The 22,672-nt window shown below is 36.0% G+C and overlaps 5 protein-coding genes across 6 annotated transcripts; 4 read left to right on the top strand and 1 right to left on the bottom strand.

Moving 5' to 3' along the window:
• The first annotated feature begins 756 nt into the window (after window positions 1-756).
• On the top strand, window positions 757-2,462 carry LOC125585636 (UDP-glycosyltransferase 73C1-like). The gene has a single exon (XM_048755071.1). The coding sequence runs from the start codon at window positions 844-846 to the stop codon at window positions 2,332-2,334; it is 1,491 nt and encodes a 496-aa protein (XP_048611028.1). The 5' UTR covers window positions 757-843; the 3' UTR covers window positions 2,335-2,462.
• A 1,259-nt stretch (window positions 2,463-3,721) lies between these two features.
• On the top strand, window positions 3,722-7,408 carry LOC125585638 (UDP-glycosyltransferase 73C2-like). The gene has a single exon (XM_048755072.1). The coding sequence runs from the start codon at window positions 3,768-3,770 to the stop codon at window positions 5,253-5,255; it is 1,488 nt and encodes a 495-aa protein (XP_048611029.1). The 5' UTR covers window positions 3,722-3,767; the 3' UTR covers window positions 5,256-7,408.
• A 451-nt stretch (window positions 7,409-7,859) lies between these two features.
• On the top strand, window positions 7,860-13,937 carry LOC106391485. The gene is made up of 21 exons (XM_048755070.1): window positions 7,860-8,114; window positions 8,204-9,112; window positions 9,200-9,277; window positions 9,382-9,586; window positions 9,685-9,844; window positions 9,996-10,070; window positions 10,244-10,330; window positions 10,424-10,513; window positions 10,604-10,685; window positions 10,769-10,828; window positions 10,904-10,956; window positions 11,036-11,202; window positions 11,510-11,720; window positions 11,889-11,946; window positions 12,037-12,093; window positions 12,201-12,446; window positions 12,841-12,905; window positions 13,000-13,056; window positions 13,144-13,237; window positions 13,361-13,501; window positions 13,593-13,937. Exons 2-21 carry the CDS (start codon window positions 8,231-8,233, stop codon window positions 13,764-13,766), a joined length of 3,042 nt encoding a protein of 1,013 aa, XP_048611027.1. The 5' UTR covers window positions 7,860-8,114; window positions 8,204-8,230; the 3' UTR covers window positions 13,767-13,937.
• A 322-nt stretch (window positions 13,938-14,259) lies between these two features.
• Window positions 14,260-17,567, top strand: LOC106394076 (probable pectinesterase 15). Its single transcript, XM_048756076.1, has 5 exons — window positions 14,260-14,339; window positions 16,008-16,179; window positions 16,269-16,475; window positions 16,545-16,795; window positions 16,875-17,567. The coding sequence occupies exons 1-5, from the start codon at window positions 14,260-14,262 to the stop codon at window positions 17,008-17,010; spliced, it is 846 nt and encodes a 281-aa protein (XP_048612033.1). The 3' UTR covers window positions 17,011-17,567.
• Window positions 17,568-17,835: 268 nt separating this feature from the next.
• On the bottom strand, window positions 17,836-20,886 carry LOC125585635 (probable 2-oxoglutarate-dependent dioxygenase SLC1). Of its 2 annotated transcripts, XM_048755069.1 has the most exons (5): window positions 20,378-20,886; window positions 20,000-20,290; window positions 19,668-19,915; window positions 18,425-18,752; window positions 17,836-18,242 (listed from the first exon to the last, which is right to left on the bottom strand). In XM_048755069.1, exons 2-5 carry the CDS (start codon window positions 20,273-20,275, stop codon window positions 17,991-17,993), a joined length of 1,104 nt encoding a protein of 367 aa, XP_048611026.1. In that variant the 5' UTR covers window positions 20,276-20,290; window positions 20,378-20,886; the 3' UTR covers window positions 17,836-17,990. The 2 variants fall into 2 exon arrangements, with proteins under 2 accessions (XP_048611026.1, XP_048611025.1); XM_048755068.1 differs by lacking the exon at window positions 20,378-20,886 and having other exon boundaries at window positions 20,000-20,311.
• Window positions 20,887-22,672: the final 1,786 nt, after the last annotated feature.

The following is a 22,672-nucleotide window of genomic DNA, read 5'->3' as shown; positions in this document are numbered from 1 at the left end:
GCTCAAGGAGCTTGTTCTAGGCCTAAATGAATCCCACGGACCTTTCATTTGGGTCATAAGAGGTCGGGAGAAAAACAAAGAGTTAGTTGAGTGGATCTTGGAGAGCAGATTTGCAGAAAGAATCAAAGACACAGGACTTCTTGTCAAAGGATTGTCTCCTCAAATGATTAGGAGTGTTGCTGGATAAGAAAGACGGTGGAAGATTAATGGGTTAGCTCACGAGGTTGCGGAAGAAGGTGGCTCTTCTCACTCTAACATCACTTCCCTCTTAGAAGACATAATGCAACAAGTGAAATTCAAAAATTGATTACATTGTTGTTTAATAATTTTTATATGCTTCATTAGTTTTGAAGAAAATGTTAATATATTATATAAGGCTTTCAACTATGTCAATATTTGCTGATAAGAAACTATTTTTACATTGATTTCTTTTGAAGATAAATATTTTATATAATTTTAGGGCTTTTTGTTGTTTCTTTGAGATTGTTGTAAAAGTGTAATTGTCTATATTCTATAGAGAGGACTCGAGAGTCAAGTTTGATTTCTCCTTTTTTCCTTATCGAAAATTTATATTTGCGGCTGAGAACTCTCCACAATATTTTCAACTTGCTTCTCAAGAACATTTCACTAATTATTTTTGGCTTATAGTTACATGAATACAAAAGAACACATGTCCCCGCCAGGAAATGTTCTGTACTAATCTCTGTGGACCATATTGCGTTTTGTTATAATAACACCAATATACATATGTTCTCTCTTATATCACCTTGTATATATGTAAGAACACACAAATATACATCAACACAACCAAACCAAGGCAGAAAATAACTTGTAGAACTTCTCATGGCTTCCGAAACAACCCAACAATGTTCTCCACCTCTTCACTTTGTTCTCTTCCCTTTCATGTCCCAAGGCCACATGATCCCCATGGTCGATATTGCAAGGCTCTTGGCTCAGCGAGGTGTGACTATAACCATTGTCACTACCCCTCACAACGCTAACCGGTTCAAGAGCGTTCTTAACCGGGCCATCCAGTCCGGCCTGCCCATCCATCTTGTGGAGGTGAAGTTTCCATCTCAAGAATCGAGTTCATCAGAGGTACATGAGAATATAGACTTGCTAGATTCATTGGGAGCATCAATGCCTTTCTTCAAATCCATTATCATGCTCGAGGAACCGGTGGAGAATCTCTTCAAAGAGATTGAACCAAGGCCAAGCTGCATCATAGCCGACATGTGTTTGCCTTTCACAAACAGAATCGCCAAGAACTTTGGTATACCAAAGATCATCTTTCATGGCATGTGTTGCTTCAACCTTCTTTGTATGCACATCATGCGCCAACACTACGAGTTTTTGGATACTATAGAGTCTGATAAGGAGTACTTCACCGTTCCAAATTTTCCTGACAAAGCTGAGTTCACAAAATCTCAGATTCCAATGATCACACAAGGTGCTGGAGTTTGGAAAGAGATTTTAGATGGAATCGATGACGGTGATAACACTTCTTATGGTGTGATTGTCAATACCTTTGAAGAGCTTGAGCCAGCTTATGTTAGAGACTACAAGAAGGTTAAGGAAGGTAGGGTATGGAGCATCGGACCGGTTTCCTTGTGCAACAAGGAAGGAGTAGACCAAGCTGAGAGGGGAAATAAGGCGGCTATTGATCAAGAGGAGTGTGTTAAATGGCTTGATTCTAAAGAAGAAGGGTCTGTGCTATACATTTGCCTTGGAAGTATATGTAATCTTCCTCTATCTCAGCTCAAAGAGCTAGGGCTTGGCCTAGAGGAGTCCCAAAGACCTTTCATATGGGTCATAAGAGGTTGGGAGAAGTATGCTGAGTTACTTGAGTGGCTTTCAGGGAGTGGGTTTAAAGAAAGAATCAAAGAAAGAGGTCTTCTCATAAGAGGATGGTCACCACAAATGCTTATTCTTTCACATCCTGCTGTGGGAGGATTCTTGACACACTGTGGATGGAACTCGACTCTTGAAGGAATCACTTCCGGGGTTCCATTGCTCACTTGGCCATTGTTTGGAGACCAGTTCTGCAATGAGAAATTGGCGGTTCAGGTGTTAAAAGTTGGTGTGCGAGCTGGTGTTGAAGATTCAATGAGCTGGGGAGAAGAGGAAAAGATAGGAGTGTTGGTGGATAAAGAAGGGGTGAAGAAGGCAGTGGAAGAATTGATGGGTGATAGTGATGAAGCTATAGAGAGAAGAGCAAGAGTCAAAGAGCTTGGGAAGCTAGCTCACAAGGCTGTTGATGGAGGAGGCTCTTCTCATTCCAACATCACTTTACTCTTACAAGACATAATGCAACAAGCACAAATCAAGAATTAATTGTATTGTTGCTTTTGATTGGATTATCTATTCCTGTAATATGTTAGTTATTAATTAATCAGGATTCAGTTAATATGTGAAATCGTCTAAAATTGTTTGCCTTTTACATCATATTAATATTTTACATATTTTTTCTAACTTTTTTTAAAAGTTTAGTAGAGTTTAGAGACCTGTTGTGGTGGTCCTCACTCCTCAAGAGTTGAACTTTGATAGTGCTTCTAGCAGCCCCTTTATAGATTAGACTTATCATCAGCAGTTTTTTTGTCTTCGTTGTAAATGTCATCAGGAACCATTTCCCCATGGCGCAACATGAAGCTTTGTTACCAAAGACGGTTAAAATATATTTATAGCTTTTTTATTTTTAAAGATGTCATTCTAATATGTAGAATGTAGTTGTCCAAAGAGAGGAATAGAGAGTCCGTCCGAGTTTGATTTTTGTGTGTTTATTAATTTTGTAATTTATGCGTCTGTGAGCACTTTTCTCTTTATTTTCAACGTAGTTCTCAAAGATATTTCACTTTGGGGCTTGAGTACTAAAGAACACATTTGAGTGGCCGCCACGGAACGTACTAGTCTCTATATGTTTTGTAAACAATAAGCCATTTGCTTCCTGTCTGTATACCTACGAACTATGTAGTAACAATAACGTAGATATTGTGGGTGAATACGGAAATTAGGGTTTTTTCTTTGTCTAGTATTTAGTCTATTTTCCCCATGAAATAGCTATTTTAAACGTATCTTAACTTTGAGATATTTTATGACTTTCGGTCTAATGAATTCTCTAATCAAAATGCTCTATGAATAATTGAGAGGAAAAAAGATAAGATATAAAATGGAGAATGGGACATGGACATGTGAAGATATCAACATCGGGTGCTACATTTTCTTTTTGTCAATAATGTGCATCTGACCAGGCCCATATCTTAACCTTTTTGTCACATTTGTATACGTAATGATTTGAGATATACGGTAATATTCACGAAGAAATGCTTAATATAGAACAGGCAGTCAAAACCTAAATTTACTTAAAATTACCCAAACTCACCCAGTTTTACTACGATATCATTTCTGCGGCTGTTAACTTTTATGCCTTTTTCGACGTAGTTCTCAAAAATATGTCGTTTATTTTTGGCTTATATGAATATAGAGGAACACGAGTGCCCGCCACGAAATGTATCTGTACTAACATGTGGACTGTATTGTGTTTTTTTAGCGAATAAGCAAATGCGTTATTGACTTATTGTTCTCTCTCTCTTTCTTGGTCAAGATTCAAGAACACGTCGTTTTTTTATTATTTTCTTGTCGTCCAAGTTTATCTACTTCTATCGAGTCAATATATATACATATATCTATGCAAAAACAAATATACACACTCACACCATCCAAATCAAATCAAAGCAAAACCAGAAAGTAAAGGTTAGAGAGAGTTCCTCATGGCTTCTGAAACATCCCAACAACTTCATCCACCTCTTCACTTTGTTCTCTTCCCTTTCATGGCTCAAGGCCACATGATCCCCATGGTTGATATTGCAAGGCTTTTGGCTCAGCGTGGTGTGACCATAACAATTGTCACGACGCCTCAGAACGAAGCGAGGTTCAAGAACATTCTAAGCCGAGCCATCCAGTCCGGCTTGCCCATTAGGCTGGAGCATGTGAAGATTACATTTCAAGAAGTTGGTCTGCTTGAAGAACACGAAAACGTAGATTCTCTTGACTCAATGGAGCTGATCGTACCTTTCTTTAAAGCAGTGAACATGGTCGAAGAGCCGGTCATGAAGCTCATGGAAGAGATGAAACCTAAACCAACATGTCTAATATCTGACTTTTGTTTGCCTTACACAAGCAAAATCGCCAAGAAGCTCAATATCCCAAAGATCGTTTTTCATGGCGTATCTAGCTTTTGTCTTCTGTGTATGCATATTCTACACCGAAACCTAGAGATCCTGGAGGCCTTAAAGTCAGACAAAGAGCGTTTCTTGGTTCCTAATTTTCCTGATAGAGTTGAATTTACAAAACCTCAAGTTACTATAGCAAATGATAGTGGAGAGTGGAAACAAATCTTGGCTGAACAGGTTGAAGCTGATGACACATCATATGGTGTAATCATCAACACATTTCAAGAGTTGGAGTCTGCTTATGTGAAGGACTACAAGGAGGCTAGGGCTGGTAAAGTATGGTCCATTGGACCTGTTTCCTTGTGCAACAAGGTAGGAGTAGACAAGGCCCAAAGGGGGAAGCAAGCTGCTATTGATCAAGATGAGTGTCTTAAATGGCTTGATTCTAAAGAAAAAAGGTCAGTGTTATATGTTTGTCTTGGAAGTATATGCAACGTTCCTCTTGCTCAGCTCAAAGAGCTAGGGCTAGGCCTTGAAGAATCTCAAAGACCTTTCATCTGGGTGATAAGAGGTTGGGAGAAGTATAATGAGCTAGCTGAGTGGTTCTTGGAGAGCGGTTTCGAAGAAAGAAACAAAGAAAGAGGGCTCCTAATCAAAGGATGGTCACCTCAAATCCTTATCCTTTCACACCCTGCCGTTGGAGGATTCTTGACACATTGTGGATGGAACTCGACTCTTGAAGGAATCACCTCAGGTGTTCCATTGATCACTTGGCCATTGTTTGGAGACCAGTTCTGCAACCAGAAACTGGTCGTGGAGGTTTTAAAAGCGGGTGTAAGTGTTGGGGTTGAAGAGGTCATGAGATTTGGTGAAGAGGAGAAGATAGGAGTGTTGGTGGATAGAGAAGGAGTGAAGAAGGCAGTGGAAGATTTAATGGGTGAGAGTGAGGAGGGAAAAGAGAGAAGAAAGAGAGTTAAAGAGCTTGGAGAATTAGCTCACAAGGCTGTTGAAGAAGAAGGCTCTTCTCACTCCAACATCACATGCTTCCTTGAAGACATGGTGCAAGTAGCACAATCCAAGAAGTGATGTATTGTTGTTACTCTCTATTATATCATTGATCATGTAATATTTTATCAGCTATTAAACTTCACAAAAAAATTATCATTTATGTATGGTTGAATAATCGAATTTATATCAAATTATATACACTAAATAGTTTTTTTTTTTCATATTCAAACATTTAAATAGTGGGAAAAGCAAGTTTATAATATTTTGTTTTGTTAAACAGAGAGTTGAAAGCTAGACAAGTGGTTCTGAAGATTACAGCTGCGGTATTGCTTCTAGCGACTCCTCAGAGCTTTACATATATATAATCACTGTGTTTTATTTTCTTGTTGAAGACTTATCAACAACCCTTTTCCTCCTTATGACAAAGTTGATTTTGACGTATGCTACAAAGTATGAAGATTTTTAGTTTCTCTAGTTACTAATATGATATGGGCTTTGAGAATTTGTGTTACTAGAACGCCCAATAATATATCAAAGCCCAATAATATATCAAAGCCCATTAACTCGGAAGTGAGATGAATGATCAGATCTTGAACTGGAAATAACACTCTCATATAAGTGTCACTGTCCCTGAAATTGATCTTCCCGACAACAACCCACGACACCATCACAGAGAAAATGTAGTGTTGTTATTAACCTGTGCAAATCCATGTAATATTAACATAGATATAATTTAATAAAAAAATGAGTTTAAGCTTCGAATCGAAGAAACACCAATGCCTTGTTTTCCTGAAGTTCAAGTTGCAATTGACAAGTGAAAATCATATATGATCAGTGATTCAAATTCATCTGGGAAGTATAAAATCAAATCTGAAAAATATGAATGGATGTGGAGTTGGAGCTACAATAAAAAAAAAACGTAGCCAAGGGAAATATGGCATATCCAATAGAAGATTCTTAATTCTCGTCCTATATAGTTTCACAATATATACTTTTATTTTTATAAAATCAATAAACAAAAAGTTAATCAGTAGCAGTGTTAGTGTATAGCACTACTTTCCTATGACTCAAAAGTCTCAAACAAAATGTTGCTTCGCCTTTTCACGATTCAAATATTTTGAATATTTTCTAAAATACTGTAACAACCATAAATTCAAAATACAAAACTGTGGTTACACGGTATAACGTATAGCAAGGTTGCTCGTTAAAAGATATCAGTTAATCTCACATAGTAGCATACACGTGAATCAACAACATAAATACATAAACAACTGATCGTCACCGAAGTATATAATCAATATGGCGAATTGGTGATTCGTGTGATGTTTAATGGTTTACGTAACTATAGACTATGTGTATATCTTAGGTTTAAAACATGAACCAGAATAACAAAAATAAAGTTGCATGGGTGAGATTTTAGTTGTTTGATGTTTTGTAGGCATTTTGCACGCACAGAATATAAATATACAACACGTCAAGTCATCGCATACGTATGATCCATTACAGGGTTTATCACACGTATTGCTTTTGTTTGTTTAATTTCATAGGTACTATCAATGTATTCATCAGACAAGATAACTCATGAAATCGGATCCCATTTTCTTAAAGTAAACGAGAAAGTAAAGTATATATTTTATGGCGTGTGATTGGAGCTGAAGTGAAAAGGGTAGCCAATGAAAATATGGCATATCCTTGGAAGATTCCCAATTTCTCAACCCATCATTTTTTTTTTCAAAATATTTAATATTATCACACTTTATCACATGGATGTAACTTTGCTAGCGTAGAAGGGACATTATAGATGTATGTATTTGTGCGAGTCTATAAAGAAAGCATAAAAGCATCATATGAAACCCTCTCTCCACAACACCGAAACATGACGGTGGTGTTGGCTCTTCTCGAAGAGCCTCAGGAAGTTTGAACCCAGCAAGCGGGTTCTTCTCTATATATGTAGATTGGGCAACTCGATCTGATCCTTTGGCATTTCCTCTATCTGATTGAAGAAGAAGAAGAAGAAGAAGGAAGATGATGTGTGTATCTTCTTCTAACTTTTGAGAGTTCTGTTCAACTTGTGTTTGGTTCACTGTTTCGCTTCTTCTGGTTTATATTATTTGTTTTGTTATGTCTTTTTGATTATCTCTCCATCTGTGTGTTAGTAACGTGATGATTACTACCCTAATGTTTTATGAGTTGATGCTGAATTCTATAGTATCTTAATGGTTTATACTGTATTTTACTTCCTATGTTACAAATAATTAATTCATGATGAGATTTTTGCAGAAAATGTGATTTTGTTTTAGTTTTTAACTTTGTGGCCTTGCTTAAAACTCAAGATAAGAATATGATGGCATGTAAAGATTTGTATTTAATTAACACAAAAATCACTCAAAACCTAACTGTGTCGTAGTGAAAATATATTTGATTAAACTGATTCCACCAATTATTATCTTTAACACGAATGTTTTTTAGAAACCTAAACCATACTATCATTGACCAAAAGATAATAACGAAAAAATTCAAAATGTCTACATACACTAAATAAAAGATGTGACAGTGAATCAATATTCAAAAGATTATGAAAGTAATGTACTAACATTTGAAAATTGAGTGAAACAAATGTAACAAACGGCAAAACATATAAACGGCGCTTGTAAAAGTTAATAATTACAAAAATTGCTTTGTAAGTCAATATGGGCCTTTGGGCCCAGCTTTAGTTTCTTAACAATCGGCCCTTATAAAAATCAATAATTACAAAAGCTGCCACTGTCTGTATTGCTATCTTCTTCCCCAATGGCTGCAAAGAGAGTTTGCGTTCACCTTCCTCCTCCAGATCAGCCTCCCCTGAACCCTAAATCCACTCATCGATCTCGATTCTCGATCGGATGCTATACCTCCGCCGATTCGTAACCAAACCGGTGGTTCTAAAACTCTCCCAAGGTTCGCTTCGTTACTCCGATTAGGTTAAACCGTTTCTGTTTTCTTCTCTACTAATCTCATCTTGCTTCTCCATTTCTTCTCTGTGTTAGAGTCCGATTAGAGCAGATTCGTTTGCTATGAAGGAAGAGTTTGCCCCCGGCGGTGGCGGCGAGATCAGTTCGGTTAAGCGGATGGCCTTAGACGGCGACGAGAGGAGTGGGATTAGCTGTAAGCGAATCAAAACGACTCTGGTCAATGGTTTTATCGTTTACACTAGAACGAGGAGGACTAAACTCAATAAGGTTAACGAAGAAGACGAGTTGAAGCCAACAGATGAAGTTGCAATCAATGATCCAATAGCTGAGAGTTCTTGCGTTAACAATACAGTTGTTGAGAGCTTTGTGGAGAGAACTGCTGAGGAAGAGCGGTTAGTTATTGGCAGCTTAGCGGAAACTAACATCACTGAGAGTTCTTGCGTTAAGAATACAGTTGTTGAGAGCTTTGTGGAGAGAACTGCTAAGGATGAGCGGTTAGTTACTGGCAGCTTAGCTGAGATTATGGCGGCTGAGAAGGTCAGAGAAGTGGATACTGAGAGTGGTAGTGGTTGCTCACTAGTCGATGTTGTGATTGATGATATACAGTTTGAAGAATTGTTACATGAAGCGATTCCAGTAGAGATTCTTCCCGAAGGGAGCTTGGAATTTGAGGTGGCTAAACACAGAACCATGGGAAAACGCTATTTGGCGTCAAAGGCGAATAGGCATGGATCTTTGAAGCGTACGAAGCAGATGTATAAATCGCTTTTGAGACTGAAGAAGGTAAACAATGTAGTCTCTAAGGATGCAGAGGTTCTGGCAGGATCAGAATTGGATAGTGAGGGGTTGGATGAACAGAATCGTTCTATGAGTCTGGCTGGCATTTCCAATGTAGTAGTCCGCAAAAGGCCAGATACAGTGAGGGAACTTTTTGAGACTGGTATACTTGATGGTGTGTCGGTGGTTTACACGGGTACTGCTCAGGTTGGGCTATTCTGTTTTGTTTTTTGTATGCTTTTGTGACCATTTCATTCTAGCTTAATCTAAGTAATTTTTTTTATATTGTTTTAGTCTCAAGGCTTTGGTCTCCGTGGCATCATTACGGATGGTGGAATTTTGTGTTCGTGTTCCTCCTGTGATTGGGCTAATGTAAGAATATGTTACTCTGCAACTCATAATGCAGGTTGACTATTATTATCTCTAGTTATTCTATCAGAAATATTCTGGTGTACATAAACACGTTCTTTTTGTAGGTCGTTACAACTTCCCAATTTGAGATTCATGCTAATAAACAATACAAACGAGCATCACAATATATTTGCTTTGAGAATGGTAAGAGCCTACTAGATGTTCTGAAGATTTGTAGGAACGCTCCTCTACATTCTCTTCGAGCAAAAGTTCTTGATGCTGTTGATAGTGCGTCTAAAGAAAAATGCTTCACCTGTAAAAGATGCAAAGGTGGGCTGTTATAGTATTTTCTCCCTAGCGTGTTCTAAAACGTATCGATTTCTTAGATTTTTTCGATCAAAATTGAACTTAATGCCTGTGGTTTGTAGGCGTGTGCCCTTTATCCTCTCTTGGCCATAGAGGGTTACTGTGTTTGTCATGCTCAGAGATAGAAAATTCCCAGAGCAGCCCTACTGCGACATGGACCCCAACTAGTGCTCCTGCGTGCATAACATCTCTGGCTAAGAGCAGATGGAAGATAACAAGAAAGTTGGTAACCTTTATTCTATGTTCTCTTAGTCATAAGGTGTCTCTTCGACTATTTATATTTCCATCTTATGTGTAGCGAATTTTATTTTTTCTTTGGGCATCATGCATGAGTGTAAATACTAATTCTCTACTGTTTTGTTTGCTTTTTCAGGCGATCAGAATCCACATTAAAGTCGCCTCTATCGATATCACCACTGGGAAATAGCACTCAGGAGATAACAAGAAAGTTGGTACCCTTTTGCTGGTTTTTTATGTTTGTATGTATTGCAACTTCATCAACCATTGTATTGATAGGACTCTTTTTGCAATTTTGCTGTCGCTTAAGCATGGTATATGTAATGCATGTCCTCTTTTCTTGAATCTGATCATCAAAATTTGAATTACCACCTTACGTCTCAGGGCATTACGTCAAGCTTTGGTTGGGAAGGCTCTCAGTGCTTCCTCAAATATATCTTCACATAATAAGTGCAGATCTGAGTTTAATCTGTTGGTATCTTTACTTCATGATGATTTTAGCCAAACTAACGCAAATGATAAAGAGTCGTATTTTGACGTGTCTAGTTCCTTGTATTTTTGAAGGTTAGCCCAACATTCTGTGACCCCCAAGGCTTTAAAAAGCGTGCCCCTTTCTGTTTCTTCAAAAAAGAGGAGTTGTAGAACAACGAGAAGGTTAGTATCTCTTATTTGTAGCATCCTTACTTTTGGTTTTGCTGGCTGGTTTCGAACTATTATGTTTTACATATATCTCTTTGCATGCAGGGATCAGGGATTGCATAAATTAGTGTTTGAGAGAGAGGGATTACCAGATGGAACTGAACTAGGATACTACGCCCGCGGACAGGTTAGCTACCTTATCCTACGTGTGGTTATTATATATCTCTGAACCTGACCTTCTCTTTTAACACATAATATCACTGTGGGCAGAAATTGCTCGGAGGCCACAAAATGGGTGCCGGAATTTACTGTTACTGCTGCAAGTGTGAGGTACTTGATATTATACACTCTACATCATGATTCATGCATTACCGGTCCGTTCTTAATATTGCATTTTTCGTGCAGGTGAGCCCATCCGTGTTCGAAGCTCATGCAGGCTGGACATCTCGCAGAAAACCGTACGAATTTTCTCCTCTGTCTCTTTTATATTGGAATTTTGCATTCTTTCGATATCTGATTAGTCTCTATTTGTTGCAGTTATTTTTACATATATACATCTAATGGTGTGTCTCTTCACGAATGGGCAATGACTTTCTCACAAGGCCGGAAATATTCTGCTAATGAAAATGACGACTTGTGTGTCATTTGTGCTGATGGTGGAAATCTTCTGCGCTGCGATAGCTGCCCAAGAGCCTTCCACATAGGTAAAGATGTACTTAAACATGCATTTCACTTTCTTTCTTTACCTCTGGAATAACTTTTCCTATAGTTCAATATCTACACTTGTTCGTATCATATTGCATGGAGGATGAGTTAATTGAATGATTATAATACTGATCTAGAAAAGGGTATGGATATATCTACAAGCAGGATCACTTCCATTTTAGCCACTTCTCTGAATTTCAGATCATGTCTCTCAAACAGTAGAGTCCGTTGATATTCTTATGTTTTGGATCACTCTGTTGAAATTTCGATAAATTTTTTCTCATTTTATCTGTCTGGTCTATGCAGAATGTGTTTCCCTTCCAAGTATTCCTCGTGGTAACTGGCATTGCAAATACTGCGAGAAAAATTCCAAGACCGAGACTATTGGAGAGTACAATGTTAATTCTTCTGCACCTAGTCAACTAGAAGGAGTTGATCATGCTGATCAGTTAGCTGGACGATGCATTCGAGTTGTCAAGAACATGGAAGCTGAAACAAATGGGTGTGTACTATGCAGGTAAATATTCTGGCCGAGTCTAATTTCTTATTCTGAATGTGCGGTATGCTAACAATTATTTAACTACTATGTCCTTCGAGTTAGAAGGGCATTACCTGTTTGAGAGTATTTTATTAATATGTGCACGAACCCAGTACATTAATCGTCTTAACATAATTTTGTCCGCAGTGGTTCTGATTTTTGCAGATCCGGATTCGGGCCACGAACGATCATAATATGTGATCAGGTAATTTCTCAATCGTAGCGAGATCTTAAATTAGATTATTTGCGTATGACACTAATAGTTACTACTTTTACTTATATTACATTGCAACAGTGTGAAAAGGAGTACCACATTGGATGTCTGAGTAGTCATAACATTGTGGATTTAAAGGTGACGGCATATAACTCTATACCCAGCGTATAGTCTTCTGCGTTTGTGCCCATATTAGATCTTTTTGATAATTTCAGCTGACACGGGATGATATGATTTTCTGACAGGAATTACCTAAAGGAAATTGGTTTTGCTCTATGGACTGTACGAGGATAAACTCCACTTTGCAGAAGTTACTGCTTGGTGGGGCGGAGACACTTTCAGGTTCTTCTTTGGAAATAATACGCATGAAGCAAGGAATAACTGATGTTGATTCCGTCAGTCATCTAGACATCAGATGGAGACTGATCAGCGGCAAAGTTACTTCTCCTGAAAGCCGGATGTTACTGTCTCAAGCATTGGCTATTTTTCATGTAAGCGGCTTTGCAGATCTTATAATTGGTACTGTTACACAAAGGATGAATTGCATAGCTCATGGCTACTTCTCTTTTCGTTGAGGATTGGCCAGAAAATAATGGGGCAGGGTAATTAGCAATGTGCAGTACATACTACACGGTAGGACAAGGAAGGTTGCATAGGTCTACGTTATCCTTTAGTATAGTTCGTTAAAAACTCAAATAATGTTTATATAGTTTCATTATCATTTGGTTAGTATGTACGAATATCTCTATTTCTATACCTACAAGTTGAAACTAAAGTAGGGTACAACCATTAATATGAAGTACCTTCTTCTGGAATGATCATATGACTAATGTTCCTTTAGTATAATTCCTAAGAACTTGTATCATGTGAATGCCTTTTCTGCAGGATTGCTTTGATCCTATAGTTGATCCAGTTTCAGGGCGCAATCTTATTCCAAGAATGGTTTACGGGTAAAGGACTCTTCCATCATGCATGCTTCAAGTAGCCTGATTTCTTATTCCTGTAACCCTTTCGTTAACAATCACAAGTGCATTTTTTGTTTAGGAAGAGTATGCAAGGACAAGACTACGGAGGAATCTGCTGTGCTGTTTTGACTGTGAAGTAAAGATCTTTTCCTCGATTCTATATATGTTTTGTTATTGCGGTCAACCATTGATTTGGCTTGTTTTCCTCTACCAATTTATGTAGTGCAACTGTTGTTTCTGCTGGACTACTACGAGTATTTGGCCGAGAGGTTGCAGAACTTCCATTAGTTGCAACACGCATGTGCAGCCGAGAGAAGGTAAATGTCTTATTGTCCCATTTACAAACCATATCTAGAAGATAAATTATGTTTCCTGATTGACCCTATGAGGTTCCTTTCCTTGCTTAACCGAGTTTCATGGGTTTTTTAAAAACAAAACAGGGCTACTTTCAATTGCTATTTTCCTGCGTTGAGAAGCTACTCTCATTCCTGAATGTTGAAAGCATCATGGTTCCAGCAGCTGAAGAGGCAGAGCCCTTGTGGATGAACAAATTTGGCTTCAGAAAACTCGCACCTGAACAGGTAAAACGTTGGGATTTGACTTGTTTGTAAATTGTGTAGTAAATGTTCTAATAGAAAGAAGCTCATAACAATGAAAACTTTATTGTTACAGCTCAGCAAGTATGTAAAGGTGAGCTACCAAATGGTGAGGTTCAAAGGAGCATCCATGCTGCAGAAACCGGTTCATTCGCACCCGATCACTGACAAGAAAACCGAGGCGGAACACAATTTTGATTTGAAACAACCCAAGGAGTCGTTAAAGATGGATGAAAGAGTGGATGAGTGAGTTACAAACAGTAGAGACGTGTGTATATTTTGTAGATTAGAAACGAAACTCTTTCTGTTCACTTTTTAGATTCAGATTTTACCTTTTGTTCTTATTGGAAAGAAATATTTTAAGAAAACAATATGTTACAATTTGGTTTACATTAACATTGTTTCTTTCTGTTTCTGCTCATCGTGGTCAACGTTTATTCAAATACTACACCATTAGTATTGTAAAACAAAGTAGCAAGTTTTATTGATCAGATAATAGACTTTTACCTTAACAAATCAATTTTTGCCTCTCAAAAAGTGATCAGTGACCAAATGCACACTCAAAATTTTCTACGAAGAAATTAGATTTACGTTAGTTTCCGACGTCAATCTTCCTTACAGCTAGCTACAAACTTCTAACCTCTATTTTTCTCTGAATAAGCTAAGAGAAACAACATAATTCATGATGTCAAGTGAACTGATCTTGATCTTCGTTTATTTTCTCTCTATCATCCTCTCCATCTATGGTTTACCAGAAAGATATCTCAAACAGTAGAGGTGATTACCAAACCTTACACACTAGCACAATGCTTCAGTTTTTACTGTTAGACATACTCTCACTCTCCAAATGAGAGTTAGTATGAATTGCTAAAAGAAATCTTCTTATAAAAAAAAGGAGATGTATTTGAGTGGATCAAACTATAAGTAGCAAGTTTTATTCATTGGATGAGTACACTTAACTTTCATCCATAGCAATGGAAGATGAGTTTACCATGTTAATAAAGAAAAATATATGAGGATTCAAAATATAACAACTTAAAAATGCAAGCATGACCAGAGCCGTGTCCATGTGTTTTAAAAGAGGCAAATGCCTCAAGAAATTGAGTTTAGGATTTAGTGATCATTGTTTAGGGTTTAGTATTTAGCGGATGAAGTTGAGTTTTTATATATGTTTTATAAATTATTTTTAAATATTTATAAATGATATAAGAGGATTAGATTAGCCGTTTTTCATCACAAACTTAAGGTATTTATAAATGATTATCCTTTTAGATTAAATTTGGATAGAGATATCAAATTTATGGTAAAATTGAAATTCTTCTTAATTTTGGGACCCCTTCTTTTCCAATCAATTGATTTAAAAATACTTAAACATGTCTACTTTTTGTAATAGTTTTCTGAAAATTTAATTTGTATTATCCTTTCCATTTTAAATTTTAAATATTCACTTATTTTCTTGACAAAAAAATATTCACATATTTATTGTTTTCTGTATATGTTTCACATATTTATCATATACTCTTCTAATTTATTTGGTATTATAATGTTGAATAATTTTATAATTTTGCAATTACAGTTATAATTTTCTTATTAGCATAGGTGTGAAATTTTTGGGGCATCATTCTTTGAATGTATGTAAACAATCTTAATAATTTTTCATCAACTATTTTCATCTTTTTTGTTTACTAAGTTTTTTTAACTTCGCAATTAACTTCACAATCAGAAAACATTTTAAATTTCATTAAGGCTCCAATTTTTAGAATTGCTTTAGTCCCCATATAGACTAGGTACGGCACTGAGCATAACTATACAATTAGATCAATAGCAAACTGGAAGCATGTTGGTTACATATCGATACATCATAGTTACACTGCTCTAAATTTTGAAGGAAATTTGAAAAGAAAATTAGTTGAACAAAATAAGCATAAATTAGAAATTAGTGAAAAAAAATAAGAAAAATGTAAGTAAAATATAAGCAAACAAAAGTGATAACAATATTGCAAGACTATACCATAGATGATCATTTATTAATAGGTAACCCAAATAAATAATCAAAACTGTAAGAGTATCTATACGTCGTCTTAGTTAAGCAATGATTGGTTCTTGTTCATTAAAACTTTATCAGCCTAGATTTGGTTGTTAGTTTTTTTGAACTCATAAAAACCCTTAACCAAAACTGTAACCTTGATAACCAGATTGAAACTCCAAACTATATATAGTCCAAATCTGATGATGATCTTGGATCGCTTATCTCATCCACACTCTTGTCACACAAACAGAGTGTTTAATGAAACAGTCCGTTATATGCATCTCTGAGAATTTTATTGTTCTGTGTCCACAAGTCCCATGCATATTCTTGGTTATTGAATGTAGAGAATGCTTTACTTTATAAATTAGAATGAATCTTTAAACCATACATTAGATTTGCTTGTCTATAAAACTTGCTGCTCTCTCTTGTAGTAGTAATGTATGGTTCTATGTAAGCAAACAGGGAAAAGGTAACAGTCGATGAGAAGAAAATAAATGTCATACTCCATGGGACAGGATATCAGAGGACTTTTATTGAATGGAATGACACCGGAAAATCCTCAGGAGGCACTGTCAACAGCTATTCTTTTGCTGTCTCCGCAGCTAGATTCACAGCTCAAAACGTCAGCTTCAGGGTAAGTACACCACCAATATCAACAATCATTCCCTATTCAATGCAGTTTTTTTCTCATACATAGTTATTGTTTCATTTCATCTGATGAAGAACACAGCACCAGCACCCGAGCCTGGAGCGGAAGGCGCACAGGCAGTAGCTCTGCGGATTGAAGGAGACCAAGCTGCTTTCTACGGGTGTGGATTCTACAGTGCTCAGGACACACTCCTGGATAATGCTGGACGACATTTCTTCAAGGATTGTTTCATACAAGGTTCCATTGACTTCATCTTTGGCATGGGAAGATCGCTTTACCAGGTAAATAGTCAAAACAAGCGGTTGAGAATTTCAAAATATGGTATATAACAATGTTCAAATTGTAAGCAGGACTGTACGATTAGGTCCATAGCAAAGGAGAGCACCTCAGGGATTAGTGGCTGCATCACAGCTCAGGATAGAACATCAGAAGCTGAGAACACAGGATTTTCTTTTGTAAACTGCAAGATATATGGAACCGGTAAGGTGTGGTTAGGGCGAGCATGGAGACCATACGCGTCAGTTGTCTTCTCCAACACATATATGTCCAATATAATCTCTTCAGAGGGATGGAACGACATGAGAGATCCAAACAACGACAAGTAAGTGAAATACAAAATTATTGTCAGATCAGACATTCAAAACATTTCAACTGATGTTCTAAATGGTTTCGTGTTTCAGGAAGGTCTATTTCGGAGAGCATAGATGCTTTGGAGATGGAGCAAACCAAAAAGGAAGAGTTCCATACAGTAAACAGTTGACAGATTCTCATTTCACCAGCATATCATATATCGATGGTGATGAGTGGCTCCATTAAACTACCGTACTCTACAAGTTTTAGAATTGATGCAGCTGCAGCGCCATCTTTACCAGTTATTAGTTTGTTTTATTTCCTTTTAATGAACGTAAGCATTAATTGATGCAGCTGCAGCGCCATTTAGTTAACCGACCCCTCATTTCCAACTAATTACATCCTCGTGAACATGAATTTGAGGTCCATTTCGTATTATTATTTATGCACTGAAGAGAAAGGAGAGATTTAAGTTTTAGGCCAACTAAATGTTAATCCAAACTGATGCAGCTTGGCGAGCGGATCTCGATTTAGCTGGACTAGGATGGATACTAGACTCAGGCGAAAACAGAGTCTCTTTCATGGCTCACTGTCATCACCGTTAGCTCCCCATTGGTTCCGAGAAGCTATACAAACTTGCATTGAAAAGGGACTCCGTCAAGCAGGCTTTGAAACCGACTCGCTTAAACTGGTGAAAGCCCTCTATTCAGAATCACCAATAGCAGAAATCTATGGGATTGTAGCTGATATAATTTGTTTGACTTCAGCTTTTGATTTTATCTCTTTTGTGTAGATTCATCATGGCAATAACAGAGATGCTGATGCTTTGGCAAAGCAAGCTCCGTGGCATGAATATCTGTTGTAATGGTTTCTATGAACAATGGAACCTAATCTATTATCTAATGAAAGGTTGTGTTAAAAAAACAAGTAATTGAGTTTAATTTTAGTGAATTCAGACTACAAAGACACTTAGATTCGGTATGGTTGGGTTTAATTTAAATGTTCACCCTCAACTATTTGGAACATATACAATACAATTTCATCAATAAAAAAAAACATATACTAATACTATTAAAATGAGAAAGCTTAATAAAGTTGGAAGCTACGCGTATTTTTGTTCGTCGTTTTTTCTTTTAACCATGCATAACATAAATCTATAACATTATCTAATCCACCTTAATGTTATTAACATTAGAAGAAGAAAAATGATAATCTTTATCGTCATTTTATAGATGGTGAATCTTGCGTGATTCAAGAAAATTCTTCCACTTGGGTTCACGAGTAGATATATACTGAAGAAATGTGGCAAAGTCGGTGTCCATGTACTGCGGTTGATTATGTTCGTCGATGAGTTTCGGTGATGGCTTCACGACCGAAGTCAAAGGGAAGCTATGCAGCGATGCCACGGATATCCTAGGCTTTGTGGAATTCACCAATACCCTATGTAACACGCTTTTGTACCTCCCATTGCTAAATATCTACATGAATAACAACAAAAATTGTATAATTTAAATTATTCTGTCAAGCTGAGAATGATTTGTTAGAATATGGAACAAAATATCAAAAGATGAAAAATATATTTAATGTTAAATAAATGTAATTTTTCATAATTTGGTAAAGAAAATAGAGACAAGCTTTGTAAGAATATGACAAGTCATACCTCGAGATGATCGCCAACGTTGATGACAAAGGAGCCAGGGATGGGATCAATAGTGACCCATTCGTCACGGTACAGAATCTGAAGCCCTTCAACGTCGTCTTGAAGAAGAAGTGTCAAGAAGCCGTAATCGGAGTGAGGTGGCATCCCCAGCGTCAGCTCCGGCTCTGGGCACGGTGGATAACAGTTCACGACCACCATCTGACTACCTTCTTTCAACTCCTTCGCTGCCTCGTTGTCGTCACCGTCTATCTCAAGGCTCTCCATGATGGCTTTCACCATCATCTCGAACATCTCTCTCGTCTCTGTCGCGTAGGTAGTCGCCAAACTCCTGTTTTCCAATTTTAAATTTTATTTATAAATTAGTCACAAGCTCATGTAATTAATTTTGTACAATACTATTAAATATGTTTACTAATATTACACGTGATATGTAACCCGTGACTGCTCTTATATGGTGGCGGTGTAACTAGGATAAGTAAGTCGTATTATATAGACCTTTTCTTTGTTATTTAGTAGTTTTTTCTACCCATCTTTATAGATTTTTACAAGCCGCCACTTACATATCTATTACTAAAATAATTCAAATAACACAATCACCTGGCTGTAGTTAGTTATTTAGGTGGCACTTTGTGACCCAAATATAAAAATTTGGATGTATATGCGCTTTCAAAGATTCTAACACCGTGTCTATACCAATACAGTTTTTTCACTTTGACTAATTTACCAATTCTTCAGATATGTTTAAAATATTCATATACGTAATGTTGAACAAAACCTGTTTTGAGTTTAGCACCTGAAACACACATGTGCAAAATATATGTGTTTTTTGTGGAGTTTCTTGACTGAATTCAAGTTATTATATACTCCTTCGGTTCGTTTATACATTATAGAACTCTCACACAAATTAAGACAACAAATGTTAAAGTCTATTTTGTCCTTTGTGGTTATTGTTTTTGTGCTCTTATCAACATTATTCTCAACATTATTCGGTCAAATTTATCAGAATGTATAAGGGTAAAAATATAAGGGTAAATAAAGTTTTGTCATTATATTATGCATAGATTTTAGGAAAGCGTAAAGTAATTTGACACAAAAATAATAATTAAAACGTCATAGACGAACGGAGGGAGTATAGGTTTTCAGAGAAAAACAGCATATGATTAATTAACCTTTTTGGTATGAATGTTAAGAATGATTAATTAACTTTCAGTTATATAGCGTAATTAAATGTGGAAAATCAAACCTGAAATCGGATGGAGAAGAAGGCCAATAAGGAAGATAATCAGGGAGAGGATGTGCATAAAGCTTCAAGAAGTCTCTCCAACAAAAGACATTGTCTTTGTTCTGGTTGAAACTGGTACCATACCGTACTGGAGCCGACATGTCTGACGTCATGTACTTTGATCTCTCCTCGTACGGAAGCTCAAAGAATTTCTTACACACTTCTATCATGTTCCGGCTCACGTCTCCCTCCATTCCATGATTCACCACCTGCATACCCATTACAATAGCTTACTTGCTTAGCAAGTGAGTAGTATATACCAGTTCATGTACGTTAGGGTTATGAAAACTAACCTGGAAGAATCCGTAGGTTTCGCAGGCCTCGGCTATGGTTCGTAGGACATGAGACCGGTTAGGCCCTAGGAGCTCGGCGAAATCTATGATGGGAAGCTTTAAGTTTTGTTTTGGTTTGGTGAGCTTGTCGGATTTTGTGAAGATGGGTCGGTCAGGTTCGGGCCATATATATTTGGTTGGCACTTTGGTCAGACCGTTGTCACAAAGATGTTTCACGCCTTTCTGGTATCTATTGTTCTCTTCCACTACCACCGGAGCTATCATCGTCGGCGACATTCTTCTCCGTATGCACTGCAAATGAGACATTGCCATGTTATCAATTAATATATACAACGAACTTATAAAAGAACGAAAACTCACGAGATGTATGTAATTTACCTGATGAATCTTGATGTTCTCTCTGACAATAGGCAGATATTAAATGTGAGGAATCGATGTTTCAGGATTTGGTAAGTTGTGGTGGTTTTTTCATGTTGGTGGGTTTAGGTATATTTATATATACGAGTGTTTGATGAGACGTTGAAATGAATAGTCTACAATTGATATTTTGACGAATTAAACCAACTTTGGTATTGTTCTGAGTCAAATTCTTGGAGACTGACTTCTTCTTCCTAACTCGTCTCCTTACCAAAAACCGTTGACATATTATTAGTATCTTTATTCTATAGTTTCTGGACGATAAGACCACGAGATGGTAGGGTCTAGCTCACAAGAATATGAAATACATTTGAAAATGATCTAGAACAAATATTAATATTATTACAAAAGTCTACCTAGTTTGTGTATTTTGGAGTTGCCTCCTGAACTTTCATACAAAAAGATAGAATTTGATATATTTTATTTAAGAGAAAAAATATTATATATAATGTTTGCTCAAAAAGATGGACGTAGCGAGATCTTATATTAGCTTTGTCACAAATGCGCAACAGCTATTCTTGGGATAATGGTAATATAATAATACATGTAACTATCCTTATTTAGTCTAGTTATTAAAACTCAATATGAAATTATTTTTTAAAAATCATAACAATTTATCATAATTACTAAATGCCAAACGATAGTTTGATAATTGAGTATGTAGTGATGATTAAGATAATCTTCTAAAAAATAAAATTTAAAATACTTATCCTCGTTTTAATTGGGGTGGGAAAATAAATATAAAAGTACTATTTAAAATGACCCAAATTCAAAATTAACGCACATAATTTGGTATTCATATAAAGAGTACTACTAAAAAGGGTACATATTCAGTTTCATAGCAGGCATAATTATAGAATAAAAGGTATAATTATAGAGATGTTTCATAGTACTATACCAATCTCATATTGTATTCTATACAAATACACATACTTTAACATTTCAAAAACATACACGAAATATAAGCTTTAAAACTATTTAGTTTTGACCGATAATTTTGACTACACAATTACTTGATAAATAGTAGCCTCTGTTTTTCTTTTCATAACTATCCATCTGTCTTTGTTAAGAAAATAGAAGAGGTTTGAGAATTCTGAAATTCAAACCTAATATAAATATTGCAAAACTTCATAGCATTTTACGGTAAAAGTCTATAAGATCTCATATGGCGCGAAACTTCGTTGCTTGGGTCCCGTTGGGTAGGGATTGCGTTAACTCAAAAGGACTTTATATATGTTGACTTTTGCAATTTTGCAAATATAAAATTTTGCTTAAAATTAATGCAGTTATCTTCATAGGTGTTTTGATTATTATCTTATTATTTTTTAAAAAGATATTACTTCTTATTCGATTTATCTTTTTGTGTGTTCGTCAGATGTATAGCAAGTCTGGACCAACCAGCAAATACGATCCCTCGGTTACACCTAAGGCATTGTCATAATGCACATGTTCTTTGAATAGATATATAGAACATATGATATGATTTGTTGTCCAAAAATAATAATAGAAAATATGGTTTTTATATCAGCTGATTATGATTTATATTAAATCATTCGAACATTGTATACATAGTAGGCATGTATCTAAATTGATTTGTCAAAAAGAAATGTATCTAAATTGATTTCGCAAGAAGTTACTTATAAACATATCACTAGGAACAAGACCTAGCAATATTTACTAAATTTAATTTGTAGGAATCTTTCTTAAACGTAAATTTCTTTTTGAACCTTAAATTATTTTTTTGCTTAAAATTTTTATAACGTAAAAGTCAGCTTTCCAAAACACGACATAACTTATGAGATGGTTTGGGCGGTATAAAAGAATTTAAATGTCTAAACAACGTTGGGCAATTACTAGCGTCCAAGGGATTACGCGTGCAAGACGGCCATAAAATACAAAATTAATATAGCTAAATAATATATACGTGTATTAAAGTTTATTTAAATAATATTTCTCTGTTTCCTTTTTTTTTGAAACACTTTTTTTTGAAACACTATTTTTTGAAACATTTTTTTTTGAAACACCATGTTTCTATATATGTTTCCAAATCTTTAATTTAAATGTTGTTCAGTTGTAAAATAATTCCATATATATATTTATCCAGCTTCACGCTTTGTAAAATATATTGTGTTTTCTTTATTTTATTGTTACTATTATATTTTTATAAAATTATTATATATACACATTTTATACATCTAAAAACTTATCTATGAGATTCCATGTAGGTGTCCGCATAATAAAACAATTGTATTTATA

This window comes from Brassica napus, chromosome C4 (genome assembly GCF_020379485.1).
Source record: "Brassica napus cultivar Da-Ae chromosome C4, Da-Ae, whole genome shotgun sequence".
In the NCBI taxonomy this organism is placed as follows: domain Eukaryota; kingdom Viridiplantae; phylum Streptophyta; class Magnoliopsida; order Brassicales; family Brassicaceae; genus Brassica; species Brassica napus.
This window is presented reverse-complemented; position numbering and strand designations above follow the sequence as displayed.